Raw genomic sequence first — 22,738 nt, 5'->3', positions numbered from 1 at the left:
TGTGTGGCAGATATCGTGTCCTCTTTTCCATTTCTACATTTCGTTCTACACAGTGACCCACAGTACTGCTTCATACAGACTGTTTACTATCAACTTCATAAATGCATTTTCGTGGATATTGATGCTATGAGTTTTTAGATCAAAACTGTGTCTCAATTTTGTGATATGGCATGTCAGGACCGTAAGTATCTGTGTGATAGATATGACTTAAGATATCTGCAGTGAATTTAGTATTTGCATGTGGAGTTTGAAATTTTAGACAGAGCATATTCATTACACTTCAGGTCTTGAAGTATTGTAAGTGCATCTGCTTGTTTTTCTTCCCGTGCCCAAGTCTTGAACACTGCATTCCTGTGCATATATTATGTAAAGAGTTCTATCTTTGCAGAAGCTCTGGCAGAATGTGAAAGTTAGAATGTACGGTACACCGATGATCGCTGGTGGCAGAATGTGATTATTCTTTATTGTGTATATGGAATTGAGGTATTGGAATTGAAGCTCCTATTGTGTTTGTGCATACACTGAATTTTGGAGATGGAGTTCTCGGAAGAGATGCTTCCATGGAAGACGTTCAGTTTGAGGGTGAAGGGTATAGTAGGGTTGCTCCAAGGCTCACAGTGCATGATGTGAAGCCGTGTCTGTTTGAGGATAAGGCTGCACTTATTTAAGTGGCATTTTAGCCCCTCAATCTCAAGCGTTAGATTCTGCATATTACTTCTCAGACTCAGATTGTTTTAGATGAGCACATTTACCAAGGCTCTTTCATATCACTCTCTCTTTGGCAGTGAGGGGTGGAACCATTCATGCGATTTCTTCCTGATCCTTCATTTTTTTTTAAATCTTCTAAAACTATGGGCATCTAGTGAGTTTGATTTTTGTTTCAAGGTGTTTTGAATAGCCGTAACTTGAATGTTGTTACATTTATTTTACAAGATTATGATTGAGTTGCAACATATCAATATCTGCTCCAAATAACCGTGCATCAATTCCTGCATTTGCGAGAGCATGAAGCTCTATTAAAGGTGCCACTTGTTTCTGTGATGCAGATAATTCAATTTTTCATTCTGATATCAGTTATATCACCTGTGTATTTACAACCACAAGTGATTAGAGACGCATACTGTTATGTAACTTTCTTATACTTCACATAGAGATCCAGAGTTTAGACCAGTTAGAAACAAAAGTTGTGGAAAGCATTAAAAAATGTGTTCAGCAGACCTTTACGCTGGTTATTTCATAATCATGTAGCAGGACACACTGGTCTGCAGTGGCGTATCTAGGGGAAACGGCGCCCGGGGCAAGCGCGAAAATTGCGCCCCTAATTTCTGAAAAAGTGTTCAACCCCAACCCCATCCCGGTAGGGACTTTAAACAAAGTCTACATGATATGCTTTTTTTCAAGCACTTAAAAGGGGTCTTTTGAGGGTGATTTAAATGTAGCGAATTTTGATAAATTTTGGCGAGCGAGCGCAGCGAGCGAGCCTAAAATTTTTGTATTTCAGCTTACTAAACATGGAATTCTTGCCATATTTTGCTTATCAAATCTTACAATTCTAATCAAGATATAGTGACGGCCTTATAGATAACGATTTATACCAACAAACTGAGGACTTAAAAAAAATACTCTACATTAGTGCGCGCGAGTGAGCCGAAATTTGTATATTTCTACGTCATCATCACGTTTTGTTCTTATCTCTCTTTTTATATATATATATATATATATATAAATTTTGGCGAGCGAGCGCAGCGAGCGAGCCGAAAATTTTTGTATTTCAGCTTACAAAACATGGAATTCTTGTCATTTTTTGCTTATTAAATCGTACAATTCTAATCAAGATATAGTGACGACCTTATAGATAACAATTTATACCAACAAACTGAAACCGAAATTTGTATATTTCCGCGTCATCATTACGTTTTGTTCTTATCTTTTTTGATTTGTTTTTTTTTTTGCCCCCCCGTATGTTCGAAACCATTGGCATCCTCTTTTGATCCAATCGGCGATCGCCTTCAGAACAAAAGAAATTGCAGCTGCTGCTCAGTGAAACATTTTGCCTGCTAAATATTAAATGACATGTGTGAGCACAATAGACATTGTCATTTTGTCCGCGTCATTGTCACGTTTTGTTCTTATCTTCTTCTTCCTTTTTTTGATAAATTTTGGTGAGTGAGCCGAAAATTTTTATATTTCAGCTTACTAAACATGGAACTCTTGTCATTTTTTGCTCATTAAATCTTACAATTCTAATCAAGATATAGTGACGGCCTTATAGAAAACGATTTATACCACCAAACTGAGGACTTGAAAAAATACTCTAATAGTACGAGCGAGTGAGCCGAAATTTGTATATTTCCGTGTCATCATTGCGTTTTGTTCTTATCTTGTTTGATTTGGGTTTTTTTGCGCCCCCCCCCCCCGTATGTTCGAAACCGTTGGCGCCTTTTGATCCAATTGGCGATCGCTTCAGAACGAAAGAAATATCAGCCGCTGCTCAGTGAAACATTTTGCCTGCTAAATATTAAATGACATGTGTGAACACAATAGACATTGACATTTTGTCCGCGTCATCATCAAGTTTTGTTCTTACCTTCTTTTTTATATATATTTGGCGTGGGAGCGCAGCGAGCGCGCCGAAAATTTTTGTATTTCAGCTTACAGAACATGGAATTCTTGTGTGAACACAATAAACATTGTCATTTTGTCCGCGTCATCATCATGTTTTGTTTTTATCTTGTTTAATTTGGTTTTCTGCCCCCCCCCACCATTCTCCCTTCCCCCCCCCCCTTCCGGGCGAGTTTCTTCTTCTTCGTTTTTTTTTTTCTTCTTTTCTTCGCTTTTTTTTTTTCGTTTTTTGCGCCCCCAAGGAGTGGCGCCCGGGGCACGTGCCCCCCTTGCCCCCCCCCTAGATACGACACTGCTGGTCTGTTAATGTGTTGTTGTTTTTTTTTAGTTTTCTCCTTTGTACCTGAAATTTTGTGTAATCCATATTGGCATGGTTATTTGTTTTAACGAGATAAAGAAACCAGAAAAGAGAAAGAGAAAGAGAGAGAGAGAGAACAGATGCAACACCAAACCATAAATATTGACTTTCATGAAACAGTTTTTACACACCACAATGTTTTTGACAGGCACAGTTTGCAGCAACATTTCAAATAATTCTCCATAGAATTTGTTTTAGGCCAGTATGTACTTAAAGTCTGATTTAGAATTAGATAGATTACTCCTAAATGATTTGCTGGTTTGATTTAATGGCAAATCTGATACTCTGTGCAACCTGGATTGAAATCGTCGTTTATTTTCATCTGTTAACTTTCATTTCAAACGAGGTGCTCTTTGAGTCTTTTCCTTCAAACATAGAATCAATATTTTCTTCAAGTATATCTTGTGCTTGATGGTTTACTTTTAATACCGATAAGTTTGCAACATAAAGGGAGACATGGCCACTCTTACCAAAATAACTGCAACAAATAGTTTGGTCATCTACTTTTAGCTATCGTAGATGAAGCCATGATCTCTATTTCGAAAATTATCTGTCCTCTCGGAATAGAGCAAATTTAGCCTTTATTTCAAGCTGTTTTGAAACCTTAGAAATTGATGCTTTTATTAAGCGGATATGTAGGTTGAAAACAAGATCCAATTTGTGATTTATTTTTGGAGAAATGCGGCCTGTGAATCATCAACAACAACACAAGGATTAGCCCAACAAATGCTCATTTCCAAGATGAGGAACCATGGATACTGTTTCATATGGTTTGTTTTTCCATAGCAACCTCAACCCATTGAAGATGAGTCACGAGTACACTTGGGCAGGGGTCTATGAGAAATGCATGTTGTAGCAAAATTAGCCTGTCCTCAGTTAATGAATGTATAGTGAAGAGAAACACCAAAAGGGACGGTTGTAAAACTTTTTAATAAAAGTATTAAAATATGAGGAAAATTTCCAGTGGCAGTTGATCCAACTGAACCGACCCTGTCTAGTGACAAGCCCTAATAATTTGATGAGTTATTTTTATGCCTTCGCCTCAAAGTATTCCCGGAGGCATTATGTTTTCGGGCTGTCCGTCCTTCCATCCGTCCATCCTTCCATCAGTCCCGTCCGTCTTTCCGTTTGTCCGTCCGTCCGTCCATAATCAATTTTGTGGACAGCATAACTAAAAAACTGTTGTGCCTATCAACTGTTGGGTCCAAATGCTTAAGGACAAAGGTCAAAGTTCAAGGTCAAATGCTCAAAATTTTACTATTTTCCCCATATCTATGCAATGCCGGAAGGTATTTTCTTAAAACTTAGTGTATACATGTATTACCCAATTAAGATTCTTTAGTAAGAGTTTTGGGTTATGAGGTCAAAGTTCAAAGGTCAAGTGAAAATGTTACAATTTCATTTTTTGTCCATATCTTGGAAATGGTTCCAGGTATCTTCATGGAACATAGTACATATGCATGCACTGACTGGCAGTAATTATCTGGGGAATTTTGGGGTTATGAGGTCAAAGATCAGGGGTCAAAGGTCAAGGTCAACTCATTAAATTTTACTTTGTCCATCATATTTATGCAATGCCTGCAAGATTTTTCTTGAAACTTGGTGTATACATGAATTACCCAAAAGAAATTCTCTGGGAAGTTTTTGGCCAAGAAGGCCAAAGGCCAAAAGGTCAAAGGTCAAGTGAAAGTGCTATATTTCACTTCTTCCTTCATGAATCGGAAGTGGCTGAAGGTATCATTGTGAAACTAGTATTTATGCATATTCTGCCTATCAGTGATTCTCTTGTGAATTTTAAGGTCATAGGGTCAAAGGTCAAGGGTCAAAGGCTAGGTAAAAATTCTAACAATTTACTATTTAATACAGAAATTACACTTTTCTCTATACCTTGAAGTTGCCCAATGTATAGACTTTTAAAAGGGTTAAAAGTCGGGTAAAAGTCCTCAAATCCCCAAAGACATGCTCTCTTAGAAAATGTAGCCTTTCATCCAATTAAGATCTATTTTAAGGAAAGTGAACACTCAACACATTATAACATGTCATTTTGATATTTTGCCAATTATATGAAACTGTCATCACACATTGTCAAGACGTACATGTATTATAGACCTATTAGGAGAATCATGCATTATGGCGGAGACATACACGTACCAGTCACCATAGCAACATTTCTAGTTTCATATCTCATGTAGATCAAGAGGAGGGCTTTTGTGTATTTTTACAGGGCCTTGAGTAATCAGTATTATGTGCTGTTTCAGAGTTTAGTGGACATATTTCAGAAATTAACGTGTTGAATATTGTTAAGGCACTAGTGGTAAGGGTATTGTTTTTCATACCCACTTTAGTTTGGGCACAAGTTTTGTTCTTGAATGGCTGAGTCTGCTTCAATCTCTTCTTTTAAAATTGCACAATTATGGACAAAGTGCATACTATGTGGCTCCACAGTCACAAATGCCTCTGGCTTAAAATTTCTTATCCAGTGACCAAGTCTGACTTTCGTTTGTTTGTTTGTGTGTGTGTGTGTGGGTGGGTTTTTTTTTTTTTTTTTTTTGGGGGGGGTGGTTAAATTGTGAGTTTATTGTACTCCTGGAGGAGAACATAATATTGCGTAAAAGACAATTTGTTGTGCATAGAACTTAATACCGTGAGTTACCTTCAAAGCTTTGTGGTCTTCTCAAACGTACTGTCATGGGTCCTTTAACTTATCGTGTTCAATTTCACACCAGAAAAGGCAATGTACAATTGTATTTGAGGAAGGAAGTGTAACACGGGGTAATTATAACTGTTTATAAAGAGTGCTAGTATAAATCGTATGTCATAACCAGTTTCAAATGTCCGTGTAATGCTTACCTTGAAATTATAGGGTAATGGCCTGAATTTGCTTGACCTCACTTCATGTGCCATGGTTGTTCAGTGTATTTAAATGTTCAGTTTCAGGACCAACCATTTCATGCAATCTTCCCTTCAAAATTTGGAATTCTTTTTGCATGTATTAGTTGTTGCTATGTTGGGCAACCCAGGACAGGCATTCTGCTTGCCGGGACCAATGGTCATTTAAAGCATACATACCAGTAGATATCAAATATACATGTATATTAGGAGAATGATCTTAGAATATGGGTAAAAAAGGTGATATATTTGATCCTGTTGTTGACCTTGACTTGTATTTTAGTATATTTTTTTATTACAAGCACTAGGGCAGCAGCCAGTGAGCACCCATGATTAAGTGTCAGTTTTCAAAGGGTTTGCAGGAAGTCATTTGGCCATCTTTGTACCAGTATTGAAATCTTACATGATAAAAGTGTGAGCATGTAGGCAAAAAGGGCCATGTGCTTCCCCCTCTTCTTCACTCCTCTCATCGCTAATTCATTACAAGACGCGGGCCAATCACTGAAGGCAGGGTTAATTCATTAGATGTAATGACCCAAAGTGGCACCCTCTTTTACCACATCACTTGATACCTAGCTCCCCGCTCAAACGAGCCCTAGCTGTCTTTGAGCTGAGAAGATTGCCTGCATGCAAGAGGATATAAGAAAGAGACTGTACCAACAGAGTCTCAAGAACGTAATAGTTGAATGTGAGTTACATGATCTTAAAATAAAGAGAAAAAACAGGAAAAAACAGGAACCCACCAAAGTAGGGTGCTGCTCCAAGTTTACATTAATCCCTAATATCAAATATGTGTAACATGTGATGTACAGATAAGCTCCTACAAAGTGTCGCTGTCGCGTATAAATGCAAACATTTTGTCACCAGCGGTTTGGTACGTGCGCTGGCTGTACACGAGATGATCTTTTGCGCCCACACGCAACTGCGGAGGTCAAGCGGGGTCACATTTTTGATGTTTCCTTGTGCACTTCTGATTTATACATGGAGTTCATGCTGGCTCGTGCAGATGCAATAATCGTATCTATTTTTTTCCTGTTTTATCATGACTAACACATTGTCACTTCACAATGGAAACACATTTTCAGAGCTCACAGAATGATATTTGTTTTCCTGACAATTTACAACAATTTGCTGACTGACAAATCTAAAAAGCTGTGGTAGTTTGGAGATTGAGATCTCCGAACTTTTTTTGTGTATGACCAGAAAAAAGCTCGCACTGTGTACAGGCACAGCATTGTCAACACTGGAAATGAAATAACGGCGCTGCTGTTTGAGTGTTTACATTTATTTGCGATAGTGAGAGTTGAGATTAGTGTACTGCACTTCATTCAGAACTGATTGCATTTGCCTGCTCTACATTTGATTAAAGTTCATGCAAACTTTGAATCAAAACCAAAAGGGGATGGTCTTGTTGGCAAAGTGCCAATGTGTTGCACAATGATCCTCTTGATTGTATGTAATTAACAAATCATAATGAGCTCTTACTGCTGTAATGGCAATCTTTACCAAACCGATACCGGACGATACCAGGCACAGATACAAGTCTTGATGTGTTTATGTTGTCGTTACCGTGCCTTGACAGTGAAAGTATTTCCCCATGCTAACTTGGTTGAAGGACTATACACAGCAGAGAGATTCAAAGAGCAATTTAGATCAGTCTGTTGCACTTTCCATTGTGGAAACTTTCCATTTTCCCTGGGCGCTGGAGTTGTCAAGCAAATTATGCAGATTTGTACTCTGACTTAAATACATTTTCTAGAACTAGCTCCTCTGACACAAATGGAACAAAAAAGAAAGTTAAGAAATGATTTTTATGGATTTTAAAAATGATTGTTATGGATTTCTTATTGATTTTACTAGCTGCAAGTTTGATATCAAATAATTATCATGATCGCCGATGACAGCTGCTGTAAACATGTTATTGCGCACTTGTAGCAAGTGTTTGTGCACGTACAATTGTAGCAAGTTCTCGCGCCACCTTACAAGAGGTGGCTAGCCGTGCATCCAGTAAATTTACCTTGCATTCAAGTATGTACTGTATGCACGGCTAGCCATGCATCCAGTAACATAGCCATGTGTTGGTAATTACCGGAAGCATGGTTGACAAATGTATTTTTGGCAAAAATTTGTCCGCTGTTTTATAAAACAGATGATGCACACATAGGTATGTCTTTCTTGTATCAGTCGGAATAGTGTGCATGCTGTACCTATGGAATCTAGTCTTTATGCACTGAGCTTTACCTCATGGAGGAAACAATTCCGTAGTTACCATCTAGGGAAATGCACACAACTCCAACTGATGCACTCAGACCTATGCATCATTTGCATATATCGTACATAGACTTCCTACTCTCTCTTCAGTGTTTGGTAATGTCCTTTCTGTAGGTAAGGAAAGGTCACATTCCTCTCTTGTACGTGAAATGATTGAATTTTGTACGCTTGCAGTCTCCTGACCCTTAATATGACCTCAGAAAAAGAAAGAGAAGCGATGCGCATCGAATCCCGTTTGTAAGACAAGCAAACAAATACTAGCAGTAGGTGCTAAAATTGAATTTGTTGGTCATGCCAAGTTTGCAAAATTGTGTTAGGACTTTTGGGAATGACTATGATTCAGTTCAGGTGGTTGATCTCCATAAGCAAGAGTGAGGTAGGATTACGGTCTGACACAAAGAATATGTTGCTGCAACCTGCAAAGCGTATACAAGCTCAGTGCATCAAGGCAATTACGCAGCAGACGTTTAAATGTTGAGATAGAGCAGATATCTATCAAATGCTCTGCATTTCTCCAGGCTCAACTGCGAAAGGGTCTAGAAAGAACCACCATCGATCCGGAGTACAGCCTGAAATCCACTTAGAGCGTGGATGCGCTAAGTGCGAAAGAAGGCTGTCGCTTGAATTTCCACCGAGCTTAACCTATTTGCGCATCAACGTTCTGATCACATTTACAAATGTTTGCCACTCTTTTGACAAAGACATTGATGCACTCTATGTAACTTGCTATGCAATGCCTGCTTGGGTGGGTGGGGGGGGGGGGGGGTGACGGATGAGAGTTGAAAGTAAGTCACAATGTGTGTTGTATGGTATTACATCTTATCATTGGTCGTGAATCCAAAAAGCAAATACTGCCTTTGCTCTCTTTCTGTCTACTCTCTCTCGTATTCCTCTTATCCTTACGATTTGACTGCCAGGAATGATTGCCCCAAGAAATGACCACCTGTATGAGGGTAATCCATTGCCTATGATAGGTGGTCATCTGCCAAAGAGAACATACATTGAACTCCAGACCCCCGCTAGCAGTGGGTTAACTTAAGGTCACAGTTGGATCGCCAATTTAACAACACACGAAAATGTCTCAATGCGCTTGGGTGATAATGCATTTATGCTCACGTCAGCATCAGTTCATGAAAACAACATCTCGCTAAAATGTCTATGACCTCATTAGCGAAAATATCTGTACGCGAAAATAAGAGCGTATACAGTACCTTGTGCCTGAAAATGGCACTTGGGAATCAAGAGAATATGTGACACAAAGCATGTGACTGCTCCCCATGCAATATGCCATTTTCCATATTATTTGTGTAATTTGATGAGCATCAGTGTAGAACATCTGCCATGCTCAGTAATCCTCGCAGAGAACCAAGGGGAACATATTCAATGTGTGTGTAAGGATGTGTACTTCAAAATCAGCAAGTAATATGCAAGAATTCCAGATGAGGTTTGCCTTATTTCTGAGATGCAGTTTTATACCAACCACATTATTCATATGCTCTGAATGGCAGGCATGAGATGGCATGAGATCTGATGTTTCTGTTTGTGAGTCTTTGTTAAGGATCTTTAATTATTTGTTTTGAAGAGATGAGGTTAGGTTGTGTATGTTTTATGGATACCTATCAAATATTGAAATACCACCTTAAATTCTAAAAGGGCTTGGGTACACGTGAAGTTTTTTGTGAAGTGTGTATAAAGTGTCTATTGATATTCACCATATTCTCTCTTGTCTTCTGTCTTCACGCTCTTTACTCAACCTCCAGGCATGTGCGGATTTCTTAGAGCTTGCCCAGACCCATGGTCGAAAGTGGCAGAAGGCGATCCACTATGAGCAGACGCAGCGGCTACGCCTAGAGGAGACCATCGAAACTCTTGCCAAACAGCACAACTCTCTGGAGCAGGCCTGCCGTGAGGCCAACAGCCAGGATAAGCCCAAAAGTAAGGCAGCTCTCATGACTTCTCAGTCCCATCCATTTGTGTATGTGTTGTGTCCAAGTTAATACAGACAAATGAAGGAGGAAAAAACAGAAAGTTCAGTCAGTTCCACGAATGTATTTCCGTGCATGTGAATTTTCAATGACTGAAATGCAAAGTGTTGCAGTTTAACACACACATAATTTCACATGTATCCTTTGCTCTACACAGACCTGCCTTTAACAACACACACAATTTCAGCCATGGTTCGCAGACCGTACAGTGGACTCCGTGTCTGCTAATGAACTCTAATCTCTGCAGATTGGTGTCTAATTCATATTGATTTTTACCTCCAAAACATTTATTAGCCCCTTCAAAATATAAATGCTGCTGTAATTGGTACAGTGCAAATATTAATTTAGTATATATATATTTTTTGCATATTCTAAGAGACATGTAGCGTATTCTAAGAGACATATAATGAAGTCGTACGGAGTGTATTTGTAGATTTCTTGTTCTGGTCATAATTTCCAGTTGGTAAAATTTTCACTTGGTGTAGATATGCAGGAGCTGTTTTTCAGATAGCAGAGTCAAATTGCATGTTACATTACCAAGTGATACCAGCTACCTGGTCGTTATTTTTTTTTTCTCTGAGGCTGTGCACTGCATGCAGGCAAATTTGTGTAACCATGGAAACCGCAGGCATAGAAATTCTCTGCCACATTTCAGCGCTCATATACTTGTGAAGGAAAAAACAACAAGAGGTGAAAGGGATCAACTTTTATCGCAGATGCAATCCCAGCATCTTCTCTCTGTGGATGTTACAGAGAAATATCTGTCTGATCTCGTTCTGTGTAATCAAGTGCTCCTCTGCGTTGTCATTGTGGGTTTCAAGGTCTGCAGGTTAGGGCCTGGAAAATGACTTCTGCTCTCGTGGAATGAATTTGTTGTAGGGTAGAAAGATTTATCTCCGTTTGCTCGAAAGGTGTACATGCATGAGTTGAAGAAAGGTACAAACAGACATTGCCATGTAGAGAGAGAGAGAGAGAGAGAGATGTACACACATGAAGACACATTGAAATATGTTGACTGGATGAAGAGACTAACATTCTAATGCCAAAAAACAAACAAACAAACAAACAAATATGATCATCGTGGGGGGGGGGGGGAACAGGCAGACAGACAGACAGAGAGACAGACAGAATTTGAGGTCACACACAGACAAGACTGTATGACAGGTAGAGACAGACAAACAAAATGTTTATAACGGAGGATAGAATTAGAGGCATAAAGACACACACTCACACTCACACACACACACACACAGACAAACACACATACGTACACACCCATGTATGCATGCAATTAAGTGCCTGCAATGATCAACACAGAAGAGAGAGAAAGAGATTTAGACAACAAAACAGGAATAATAGAATCAAACTCCACTGACATTCACACAGCCCCAGAGGCACGGGGTTTGTGAGTAATGGAAATCAGATTTGTACCTTTTCATGTTGAAACCGCAGATTCCGGCGATAGTTGTTGCTGGCCAGACATTAAAGGTGGCTGATAAACACTATCACACATTTCATGAATCTACTGTAACTGCAAATGTATTCACAGTCGAGGAAATGTCACTCATAGCTACCTATTTGACTACACTCCAATCCCGAGACTTTAATCTCTACAAATGGAAAAAAAAATGAGCATTACATATTTCCTTTTGTAAGAATGTCATACAGTGATAAGAGAAAGACCGATAAACACGTACAAAGAAAGCTGACGTAACTAGGAAATATGAATGTCACAGATTTTTTATTCCACTCCCTGTTGACACATTTCATTTGCTGTGATATTACTCAAAACATCAGCTATTGTAGGTGCATACTGCCATTATATATTTGCAAAGGTGGTAGATCAAGTAAGTTGAAGTCCTTTTTGTGACAGGCAGTTTGTTATGATCAAGGAATTCTATGCCAGGCAGGAAACGAAGTATAAGGAGTCGTTTGAGTAATTTGTGTAGACCCGTGTTGGATTTCTCTATTATTACCCTTGAGGTCCCTGACTTTAAAAGGTCATAAATAGAATGCTTGATTTTTTTAATCAGTTATTTTGATACGTTAAAAAAATCAAAATTTGATTAGTTATATATAAGGATGTATATATAGCATTTTAAAACTGAATCTCTTCTTTCAGAATCTAGTATCACATAGAAAAAAAAATTGTTTTGGCACTTTAAAAAAAAAATCTTTCAAGGTTGTTGGGATGTCTGAGTTTTGAAGCCTTATTTTGATTTCAGCAGAAATTTTGCATTCAGAAGGTGGCTACTTGTTCACTATGGGGTTTGTGGCATTTTAGTTGAATTCTTTGTTTGATCCTGTCACAACCCCTAACAAGTAACACAGTGTTTTTCACATCAGCAACATTTATTCGGTCCAGTTTGATACATGGATTAAGATTTGTGAGCTAAGCCTGGCAAAAGAGGAAATACTACCTACAAGAATAACAAGGATTTTGTGTTATCTGTTATCCGTGTGCAGATGTGATGACAAGTTTCGATAGAACAATGTGAATACCCTGTTTGTATAATAGAAGCATGAAAGTGTCTGTTGTCATTTCTGCCCTTTTAAAGGCATTATTTACCATTTGCAGATGAAACAAAAATCCAGTTTAGTGCTTCAAAATAGTTCTAGAATGTGAGTTGGGGATAAAAACAACCAATGTAAAATGTTAATGAGTATAATCAATGTTAAGTATTGTTAAATATACAAAATGTGGATGATAGTTATAATAAGATTATTTCTAGAATAAACCGTCTGCAGTTATGGTTTATTGAGAAAAATAGTGATATCTCCTTTTGACATATTAGGCTTTATTGTGAATTTTTTATATGGTAGGATGCTTTAGTGATACCACTTACCTATACATGTGCAGCAAATGTGATAACTCAAAAAACATTTTTTAAATCACTGATTCCAATGGTAAACAGCACTTTTAAACTGGAGTGAAATCCTCTCTTCTAACACTACAAGGAAGCCTGACATGTACCATGGTGTCATGTTACCGCAGTTGGTGAGAGATTTGCCATCTTCTCGCCTCTATGTACATCCCTGAACTCTTACCTTTGGTATAAAGAATGGATCACTTTTCATACTTGTTTGCTTACCTGTTTAAGTAGCTTTGATGAATACTAACCAAACAATAATGATGATGATAATATTGATGATTGTAATAGTAGTAGTAATAGTAGTAATGATAGTAGTAGTAGTAGCAGTAATAATAACAATAATAACGATGATTATGGTGATGATGATGATGATGATAATAATAATAATAATAATGATAATAATGATGATAATAATGATAATTATCATTATTATTATTATTATAAAAAATTAATTTTCATGATAGTAACAATAATGATAAACCATTTTTATATGGCACATATCACAAAAGAAATAAATCAACTTCTCTACGCAAGTTGAAGGAGAGAAAGTAGAGAAATATAGGAAATAGACATTTAAAAGAGAGAAGAGAGGAGTCTAGGTGAGATGATATATAGACCCCAAGTGAAGTGCATCTCTGCATTTATAAGAAAGTTTGACAGTGGATGAGTGCCAACATCCGATACTTTTTTTTTTTATCAACTCCTACAACCTTCCTTCAGTCCTTCCTTGACTGTAGATGTGAGTGTAGAAGGCTAAGTTTAGACAGTATGATTCATGCGTGCGGTGTTAACCGCTACTGCCTTCTCATCATGGATACAAGCTGTCTAGCGTAGTCTGCAACATCCTTGAAAGTGACTTTGATCTGCAATGTGTCTAACGGTGCGCCGCGCAATTCATCATCGAAATTGGAAAACAAAGAGTCCTGCTTTTTCTGTGAAGGTGAATGCTCTTTGAGAGTCATGCGTGGATGAAATCCTTGGAGATCATGTATATTGTTCCTGCAGGTTGTGGTGTAGTCGGCAGACAGCATCAATGTTGCCATTCAGTAGACAATTTGTGTAGTGAAATTTACACCATTCATTTGGGAAGCTACACCTGTATATTTGATGGGAACTCTGCTTTGGGTGTCTGGGTGAGGGAGAGGAGGAGTATCATTCAATTCAGTTTGTTTCAATTTAATTCAATTCAGTTCAATTCAATTTATTTCAGTTCAATGCAGTTCAATCCAGTTCAATTCCATTCAGTTCATTTCAGTTCAGTTCAGTTCAATTCACTTCAGTTCAGTTCAATTCAATTTAATTCAATTCAATTTAGTCCAATTTAGTTCAATTCAATTCATTTTAATTCAATTCACTTCAGTTCCTTTCAGTTCAATTCAATTCGGTTCAATTCAATTCCCATCTAACAAGAGGTAATACATGATACAAAAATTAATATTCATGATCATTGTAATGTAATCTCCCCTGCAATAGTTGGTCGAAGATTACAGATGCAATTATTATTCAAGATAACGATATAAAAACCTCTCCAAATTTTGCGTAGTTCCACCGTGGTATTTACAGTGGAATGAATTGCTCTGTCTCTAATGACAGTTAGTAGCTTGAAATCAAAGACAAACACTAAATGTGTCAGAAATAAGCAAGAGAGAGAGAGAGAGTGTGTGTGTGTGTGTTTGTTTGTTAGTTTCATGTAAAGGATATCTTTATGTCTTCTTGTATGTTTTTACTCCTGGGGCCAGACTGCAATCATTAGTGGCTCCATGTGTACAAAGTTGTGCAAGTGCATGCTTGGGGAAGGAAAGGATTAATTATGTGCAGGTTCTGACCTCATACGGGATGGTATGTGGGTAGGTGTAATGTAATCAAAAACGTCATAATTAATCAGGGGCCTGTGTTCTTGTCCTCGCTATTAGGCCACCCACATGATGGACGAGTGTCGACGCGGGTAAACATGCCTAAACCCCTCTCAGAAGTGCTAGGAATGTTATATGATGAGATTTTATACCAGATATGGCACGGTGGCGGGTGTGGGGTGGGGAGAAGATAATTTGCCAGCCTGTCAGACTCGCACCTGTACCTCACAGCCATTTGTGAAGTCTTCATTTGAAAACAGGGACCATCACTTTGAAGGGATGATATATGTTATGTTGAAATGAGACTTCAGGTTGCCAGCCTTTTTTGTTAGATAATGAGAAACTTTTTATAAAATATTAAAAGCACAGTTTTAAGAGGAATTAACTTTTTATTTAATGAAATCGGTTTTGAAATGGCTGAGATATCAAAAAACAAGGAAGTCCTATTTAAATAAAAGATGGAACCCACCTTTTATTAGGACCTCTTTGGTTTACTTTATTTTTGATATTTCAGCTATTTCAAAACCGATTTTCAATTTCATCAAATAGAATTTAAATTCCTGTCAGAATTGTATGCTCTTTAATATTTTATATTTGGTTTCTAATATCTTGCAAAAAGGTGAAATCTGAATCCCCCATCTCAACCAAAACTATACCATCCCTTTAAAGGTTTGAATTGGCCCCCATTTAGGGAAAATTCAGAAGAGGTGGGGAGGAATGGTATATTTGAACAGAAATGAGCTTCTTACAGCAGGAAATGATGACTCAACATGTGAGCATATCACACTGAATGAATTCCGAAAATTTACAACGAACGAGAAAAATGCATTTTTACTTTTAAAGGCACATTGTCAGCTAGATAGAATGTCTCTGTTTTCCATCCTGTTCGAAAGTCAAGTAAACTTGTACATCACACTATCAAAGCTTGATTCTCTGTTCAAGGTACCTGTATGTGTTTTAAGAGCAAGAAAGAGCAAAATGTTTGTGAGGCTACAAGGTACATGGTAAGACAGATCTTGAATTCAGTTATGGTAAATCAAATGTCAGAAGGACTGCATACTTTGCCAAAAAGAAGAGGACTGTAGTACATATATGGGAGGGCCTGAAGGCATGGGTGACATCTCTAGATATGGATTTGAATATTCCAGCATCAGAGAGGAGAACAGTTGAATCCTCGCAGTGCAACAGATGTTGCTCAGGTGCGTCTTTATCTACAGTGTGTATTCCATTTTATTCATTCAGATGTATGAATAAGATGGAAAAGATGAAGATGTACATCTCCAAGTTTACAGTATCTATGTTTAATTTTGCAAATATCGGTTTAATACCATTATTTTAAATCATAGCATACTGTGTTTTTGTCCTTCTTTCTGTAGCTCTGTAGTCCCTGCAGGTTTTAGTGTTGTGATCATCTCCAATAAGATCGATGGTTAAAGGCCATATTTGGTTGTTTTCAGACAACCCAAATCAAAGGGGTTTCACATCATATTGCATTCGTGTACAAAAGATCTTTGAACCTGACATGCAATGATGTCCTTCTAAGCAAAATTCTGTTTTCTAGCCTAAATGTAAAGATAACCCTTATTGCTGTAAGAGTAAGCATTCTTTTGTGACATACAGGACAATTTGCTTTACCCCAAATACCCATACGGTGCAATGGCAATTTTCTTTGGCAAATCTTCTTTATGTATGTGTGATTACAATTCCTTGATTTTTTTAAATGACTGGGAATTAACACTACTTCTCATGTAAACACATCTTGAACACAATTCCCTCATCTAGTGGCTAATCTTGCTTAGAGATTTATTTCTCTTTTCAATATCTATGATAGCATTTACCCATCCTTGAACATAATTCCCAGCTATCCTTAGGATGCGTTTTCTTGTTAGTGAGTGCCTCTCCTTAAAATGTGCCATGTCCCATGCCCTGTCCATTTCAAGGAGTCACTGCATTTTATTCATTATACCTCTGCTGAGTGATTTTCCCTTTAAGGATGAAGTGCAGGTCAGTACCTTTTGTTGGACACTGGTGAAAATCAATTATTACAAGAAGATGGAAAGCGCAGGGCTCCCAGCCAGTGCCCCAGCATTTTTTCCATGCCTCTTCTCTCTCTCTCGGCAGGCAGATTCTCAAAACTCTGCCTGGCACTTTAATTGACAGTGACGTCAAAGACGCGGAGCACTGTGCCCCATGTGAGAGGGACGGGGGCTTCGCACGCCAATTTTGCGTCGAGCACAACGCAGATATCACCGTGCATCAATATATGTGTGTGTGTGAGATAGAGAGGAGAGGTCGAGTCTGGTTGTGTGCATGTGTAAAATTTCTCTTGTGGCATATCGCAGCAACGTGACGAGAGCATAACTTTGAGTGCATTTTTTTCTCTCTTTTTTTTTTGGCCATGCCACCCGATGCATCGGCACATGTTCGCATGCACGCTCCTCTCGCGAGCAAACTCCCAACCCTGCATGCATGAATTTTGAAACGGCTTGCCCAAACGGCTGGCCCTAAATCAGTCCCGTTTTACGTCAGCGCGCCTCCAGAGCTCGTAATGTGCATGTGTGTGTGTGTCCCAGATATGGTCAGCAAAACTAATTGGAAGTAGCCAAGGAAATGCTTAAGAATTCTTTCCCGGGAGAGTGGAATGACTGATCATTCTCATTAATTCATTAGCGCTGAAGTTAATCATTTGGCTCATCTGAGAGATTCGCTCAAGCTGTTAGGACAATATGCAGGTTTTCAAATGATGTTTGAAACATGAATGGGCATTCAAATGACGTGAATGCATCAGTCTTGTTCCAAGACTAGTTTGCAATGAAAAAAGTCTGGGTAAAAGGTACTGTAGTCAAGGAAAACACCATGTGAATTCTAAGGCTAAAGTATTAGCAAGAAACAAAAAAAAAAATGATAAAAACAAGTAAATATGTTTATGTGTTCACTCACAATATATAAAGCCTATCACAGTGGAGTTTTTTTTTTTTTTTTTTCATTTCATGATTCAAACATACTTGCGAGGGAAAGACAAGATTTTTTAAAAATGTGCTCCGGTATCAATTTTTGCTTTCAAAATACTTCATCGGCAAACCTGATGATAGCCTGATCAGGAAAATTTGAGCTACACTGTCATAAAGCCAAATAACCACTCTGATGGATGAAACTATGTTGAAATATTGAAGAGCTCACCCTCGTGAGGTTTTGCAACCTTGTAATGCTAGTGGAAGCACTCACCAATATGAAGTGCTTGTCAGGTATTATGATTATTAAAGGAGGATGAGAGAATGGCGTGTCAGATGAGGTGGGGCCGTGAAGACAGGAAGCCAACAGGTGACAAGTGCAGCAGTGAGTAGGCTAAACCGATAACATGGCTATTAGCTTTCAGCTTCTGTCACGGGGTGACAGAGATTAAAGCGACAGTTGATAAAGCTGTCGGTACAGGCTTCACTACACATCCAAGTTCATCAGTGAGGTTAGATTGTAGGGGGTTGGATTATTGATAAGTTCATATCCAGTGAGGTGGGAATGAATGAAATAGGCAGAGGTTGTTCAGTTTTGCAAGCTGTTTCAAATATCAAATAAGTTTTACTAATGGCAATAGCTTTAGAATAGTGATTAGTACGTTGCTTTCAGATACAAATTCCTTTTGTGACTTTGCTGAGAGATGAGAAATGCTTCTTTCAGTTTTCGGTAAAGGGTACTCCAGCAAATGACAATGAAATTTTCACATTCTTATAACACTGCAACCATAAATGAGGATGTGGTTCAGTAAGCATATCATAGCTTATCTTATGCTTAAAGTTATCATATTTCTGTGTTAAAGGTGACAGCAAGAATGGTGCTGCTCAAAGACAGTTAATATTGAAATTTCTTTCTTGTTGCATAACAACCTCAAGGTATTTTGATTGTCTCCTGATGCGAAAATATGTACTACTTAACTCGCAAGTCTTTCTTGAACTTTACAGGAGAAACAATTTGTGCTTCCTGTGAAATTTTCATGAGTATCCTTCATCCGTGTCTCAAGCCAGTGGGGTGTTGTCAATTCTAGACCTTGACCTAGACCTAGACAATTCTAGACTGTTGCTACTTGTGTATCCTGCCTTTCCTGAAGTGATGCTGATTTGCAGTAAAGTAATACATGGACATTATGAGGCCCATGCTCTCACCTGCTGCAGTTAAGTCACTTAACCCTTCTGGGTCCACTAACTGAAAGTAGCATTGATATGTCACAAAGCACAGTTGCCAGTAGTTGTGAAGAGTTAATGGCAGTCCGATCAGTGTCGGAAGCACCGACCCAAGAGCACTTTTGTGTTGTAGCCTGTTTGGTCAGCTCCAGTGCCTCTGTATGTGTGTGTGTGTGTGTGTATGTGTATGTGTGTGCATTGACATTCAGGCCAAAGTGGCCATTTGCTGCGATTTAACTGCCAACCTGATGCCGAGGCGACTCCTCATTCTGGCTCATCTCGTCCTGTGAGAATCTGGAAAGAGCTGAGGTATCCATGCTGTATTGTGCTGTCTGCATCTTCCCCCCACTGAGGACGATGCCGTGTTTGTCCATCTCTTCATGAAGTTCTGCTGTAGTGGCGACTAAACTTTTGCATGTAGGGGATAGAACTGTTTCTCAAGGCATAAACTAGAAGTCTAACTACTGACTGAAACCTTGAATTATTTAAAGGGCCACCTGTTACTAGAATACTCGCAAACCATTTCAATATAAAGTACAACGTTTCTTCCGCAGCAGCATTGTATGTAATGAACTCCTGTACAATTTACTGAATATGAATGGTTATAAATAATCGTCGAATCTCATAATTAGTTTCTTGTTTGATGTGACATTTTGAAAGGGATGTATTGCATATTGTTGGTTGCTAGAATTTTTCCTCCGCAAAATGACCTCAATATGCACCCAACCAATATCAACCACCCTTCCCTCCCCCCCTTGCCCTCCTTCAAGTGGTGGGTCACATGTTATGAGAGTTTCCGATGGTGGCTTTATGTGGGTCGCCGACGAAAGCCGAGCCTTTTGGACAAAGCTTTGAATCTCAGAGTGCCCGTGCCCATTTGACCCTACTGTCGAGAGCCTGACATTCGATACTCCGTGGAGAGTATTCTCCCGGGGCACTTCTATGATAGCCCATGGTATAAGGAGTACGGCGGTAGCGTGAAGTGTTGCGATGGAATTGCAGAACATCGGTCTTGATGTTGGGATCACCCGACTTGTTTTCGTATCACGGAGTATATGCCAAGGTTGTTCTGAATTGTGCTGATCATACTTTTACTGGGCAGGGAGTTGGACATCTTGTGTTGCTTTGGTTATGAAGTGAATCTGGCTGTTATAGAGCCCCCATTTTACGCAGATTCACATGTAGAAAAGATAAAACTGCTCTGGTTAAACTGTCAAAAGAAAATCAACAATGTTCTTAGAAAATTTTGTCAGTCAGGGCATTTAATCTGTTAAATCCTAGTGTATAGGATACAAGACCTTAATTACACATATTATATATCCAGGAAATATCTGCATTTGTCCTGTCCAGGTGAATAGCCTATATCTCCTTCTCAATCTTGATATGAGTAGTAGTGGAGCATACCAAAGTGATATCAGATGATGATGATGTGATACTACGGTGCAGATGGAACATTTCATAGATTGAGATTTTGTCACTCTCAAACATCACAAAATATGGCTTTACAATATGCAAGCCATTAAGAGCTGAAGAGGAAAACCTGATGAAGATGAACATATTTGTAGTTGTGCAGCATAACCAAGTGATATCAGAAGATGATGTGAAACTAGAATCTACATTTTCTAGATTGAGATTCTATGCCATTCTGAAACTGTCACAATGCAAAATATTGCTGTTCAATCTGTGACCCATTATTAGCTGCAGAGAAATGCCTGTTGAAGATGATAAACTTGTGCAGCATGTCATGATACTTTAAACATTTTCTTAGTCCTTTTTTTTTTTGAGCAATTTCTGAGTGGGTACAACATCTCCATTTGCACCAGGCTTTCTACTGTCTGGAACATTTTGATTTTGCAAAAAGTTTGAAAATTAAAAGGATATTGAAGTGAAATTTTTTGCTGTGTTACACTTTTATCTCTGATAGAGCTTTGCACATTAGCACAGAGTTCTGTTGACTGAGCTATTCACATCACATCCCCACTCAGATGTTTTCATGTTTGCTTCTAGAGGCATTCCCCCTATTCAGCTTTTTAGAATGACTGGCCATATTAGCTGCATGGACTGAAATCCATTGGGAATTGCTTTATCAAGCGAAATTGGATTTTTAAAACTTAAGAAAAAGAGGAGAGAAATCGGTACCTGTGTACCAATGCGCATATTTGAATTTCTCACCCTCTATTTGTTCTTAACAATTTCTTTGCCAAATTTACCATTGTTACCAACATCCCTCCAAAATCTCGTAATTGCAGCTCGCTTCCACACAGGAAGCAATTTTGGTCATTACCTTGACTGATTGCGCTACATGCGTGGGGGCGTAGCAAATCCTGCACGTGCTTGTCGCAGAGGTTTGCCGCATTCTGAATCACGCCGCGCCAGACAAGGCAATTGAGGGAACATGAATACGGAATGCGCATTGATTCCTTTCATTAAAATGCGCAGACTGACGAGAGGAGATTAGATCAAAATATGTCGTCAAGCGGCAGTTATGCATATTGATTGCCATGTGGTGGCAATGCCTGCATCGCATGACCACACGATGGCCATTGAATACACCAACACAACGACAACAGCAGCAGGAAATGAATGTTGTTTTTATGTGTCTGCGTTGGTGTGTAACAAAAAAAAGTATTAATAAATGTATCAACTCTAGATTAGGTATGGATTACAAAACTGTAGTAGATTTCTTATATTTTTCACAGCCATTCCCAAGCTGCAGTAGGCAAAACCGGATGTACGTCATACCACGCACAATTTGGCACTGGCTTCTTGTTTGTGTGCATACATTTTCTCTGTTTTAATTACAGTGAATGGTTTACACTTTCTTTGACCTCATCGCATGCAATAGTGTGAGCATTCTTTTGTTTCGGGGGGGGGGGGGGGGGGGCGATTGTCACCAATTACCATTGTTTTTTCTGCAGCAGAATAATTGTGAGTTAATTGCTTGTACATTGTCTTGCTATTTATTTGAGAGTGACAAAGATAAAAATGAGGGGCTTCCAAATGAGAAGAATACTGACTTAGGAGTGGTATTGCCAGTGCTGTTATTATGAAGAACTTGATGTTCTCTTGGCAGATACCGGTAGATTTCCTCTGGACCTACTTAATACCCCTTTCCCATGGCTGGTGAATTTACTGACTGTCTATGTAGCTACACTTGCTGTATCTACTCACCCTGTACACAATACATTTGTGTAATCTGCATTGTTCAATTACAACAACGACAAAATTCAGACTGTATGATATGCATAGATTCTGCAGATGGCATGAAAATATATCCATATTATACATTTTGTAATCGTAGAAAGTTAGGTATACTGAAGACACAGCCATGCTGCCGTTGATCCATGCCAAGGCTCCTATGAAGGCCAAATAGGGGATTTCCACCATGTATCTCAACTTCCGCTCAAGAGTGCCGCAGTTTTGGTGAGAGCTCTCTAATACAGTAGAAGGGTAATGAACTTCAGTGCCCTGCAGCAACCAAAATATATATTTTTTTTTTCAAGGAAAGGCAGAATGAGTGGGTATTTGCTGTCATGGTAGCACTGACTGTGTGTTATTTAAGACAACCATGTACATATTGTTTTTCATCTCTTTCAAGTGTGTGGGCAGGTTAGGTGTTTCCTTTTGCCAACAGCTACACTGTGCAATTACTTTTTTAACCTGTTGAGGACGGTTTGATTTTGCTACAACACGCATTTCCCATAGACACCTG

The 22,738-nt window shown here is 38.7% G+C and overlaps 1 protein-coding gene across 3 annotated transcripts in view; it reads left to right on the top strand.

Annotated features, from left to right (window-relative positions):
* Nucleotides 1-22,738, top strand: part of LOC139735178 (oxysterol-binding protein 1-like) — a 113,039-nt gene that overhangs the window by 68,327 nt on the left and 21,974 nt on the right. For all 3 annotated transcript variants that reach the window (XM_071645938.1, XM_071645937.1, XM_071645940.1), the window contains one exon: nucleotides 9,901-10,075. In XM_071645938.1, coding sequence (XP_071502039.1) covers nucleotides 9,901-10,075 — 175 coding nt within the window. The remainder of the gene's footprint in view (nucleotides 1-9,900; nucleotides 10,076-22,738) is intronic.

This window comes from Diadema antillarum, unplaced genomic scaffold (assembly GCF_040938485.1).
Source record: "Diadema antillarum isolate AM-2024a unplaced genomic scaffold, OU_Dant_1.0 seq00000565_RagTag, whole genome shotgun sequence".
Taxonomy (NCBI): domain Eukaryota; kingdom Metazoa; phylum Echinodermata; class Echinoidea; order Diadematoida; family Diadematidae; genus Diadema; species Diadema antillarum.
This window is presented reverse-complemented; position numbering and strand designations above follow the sequence as displayed.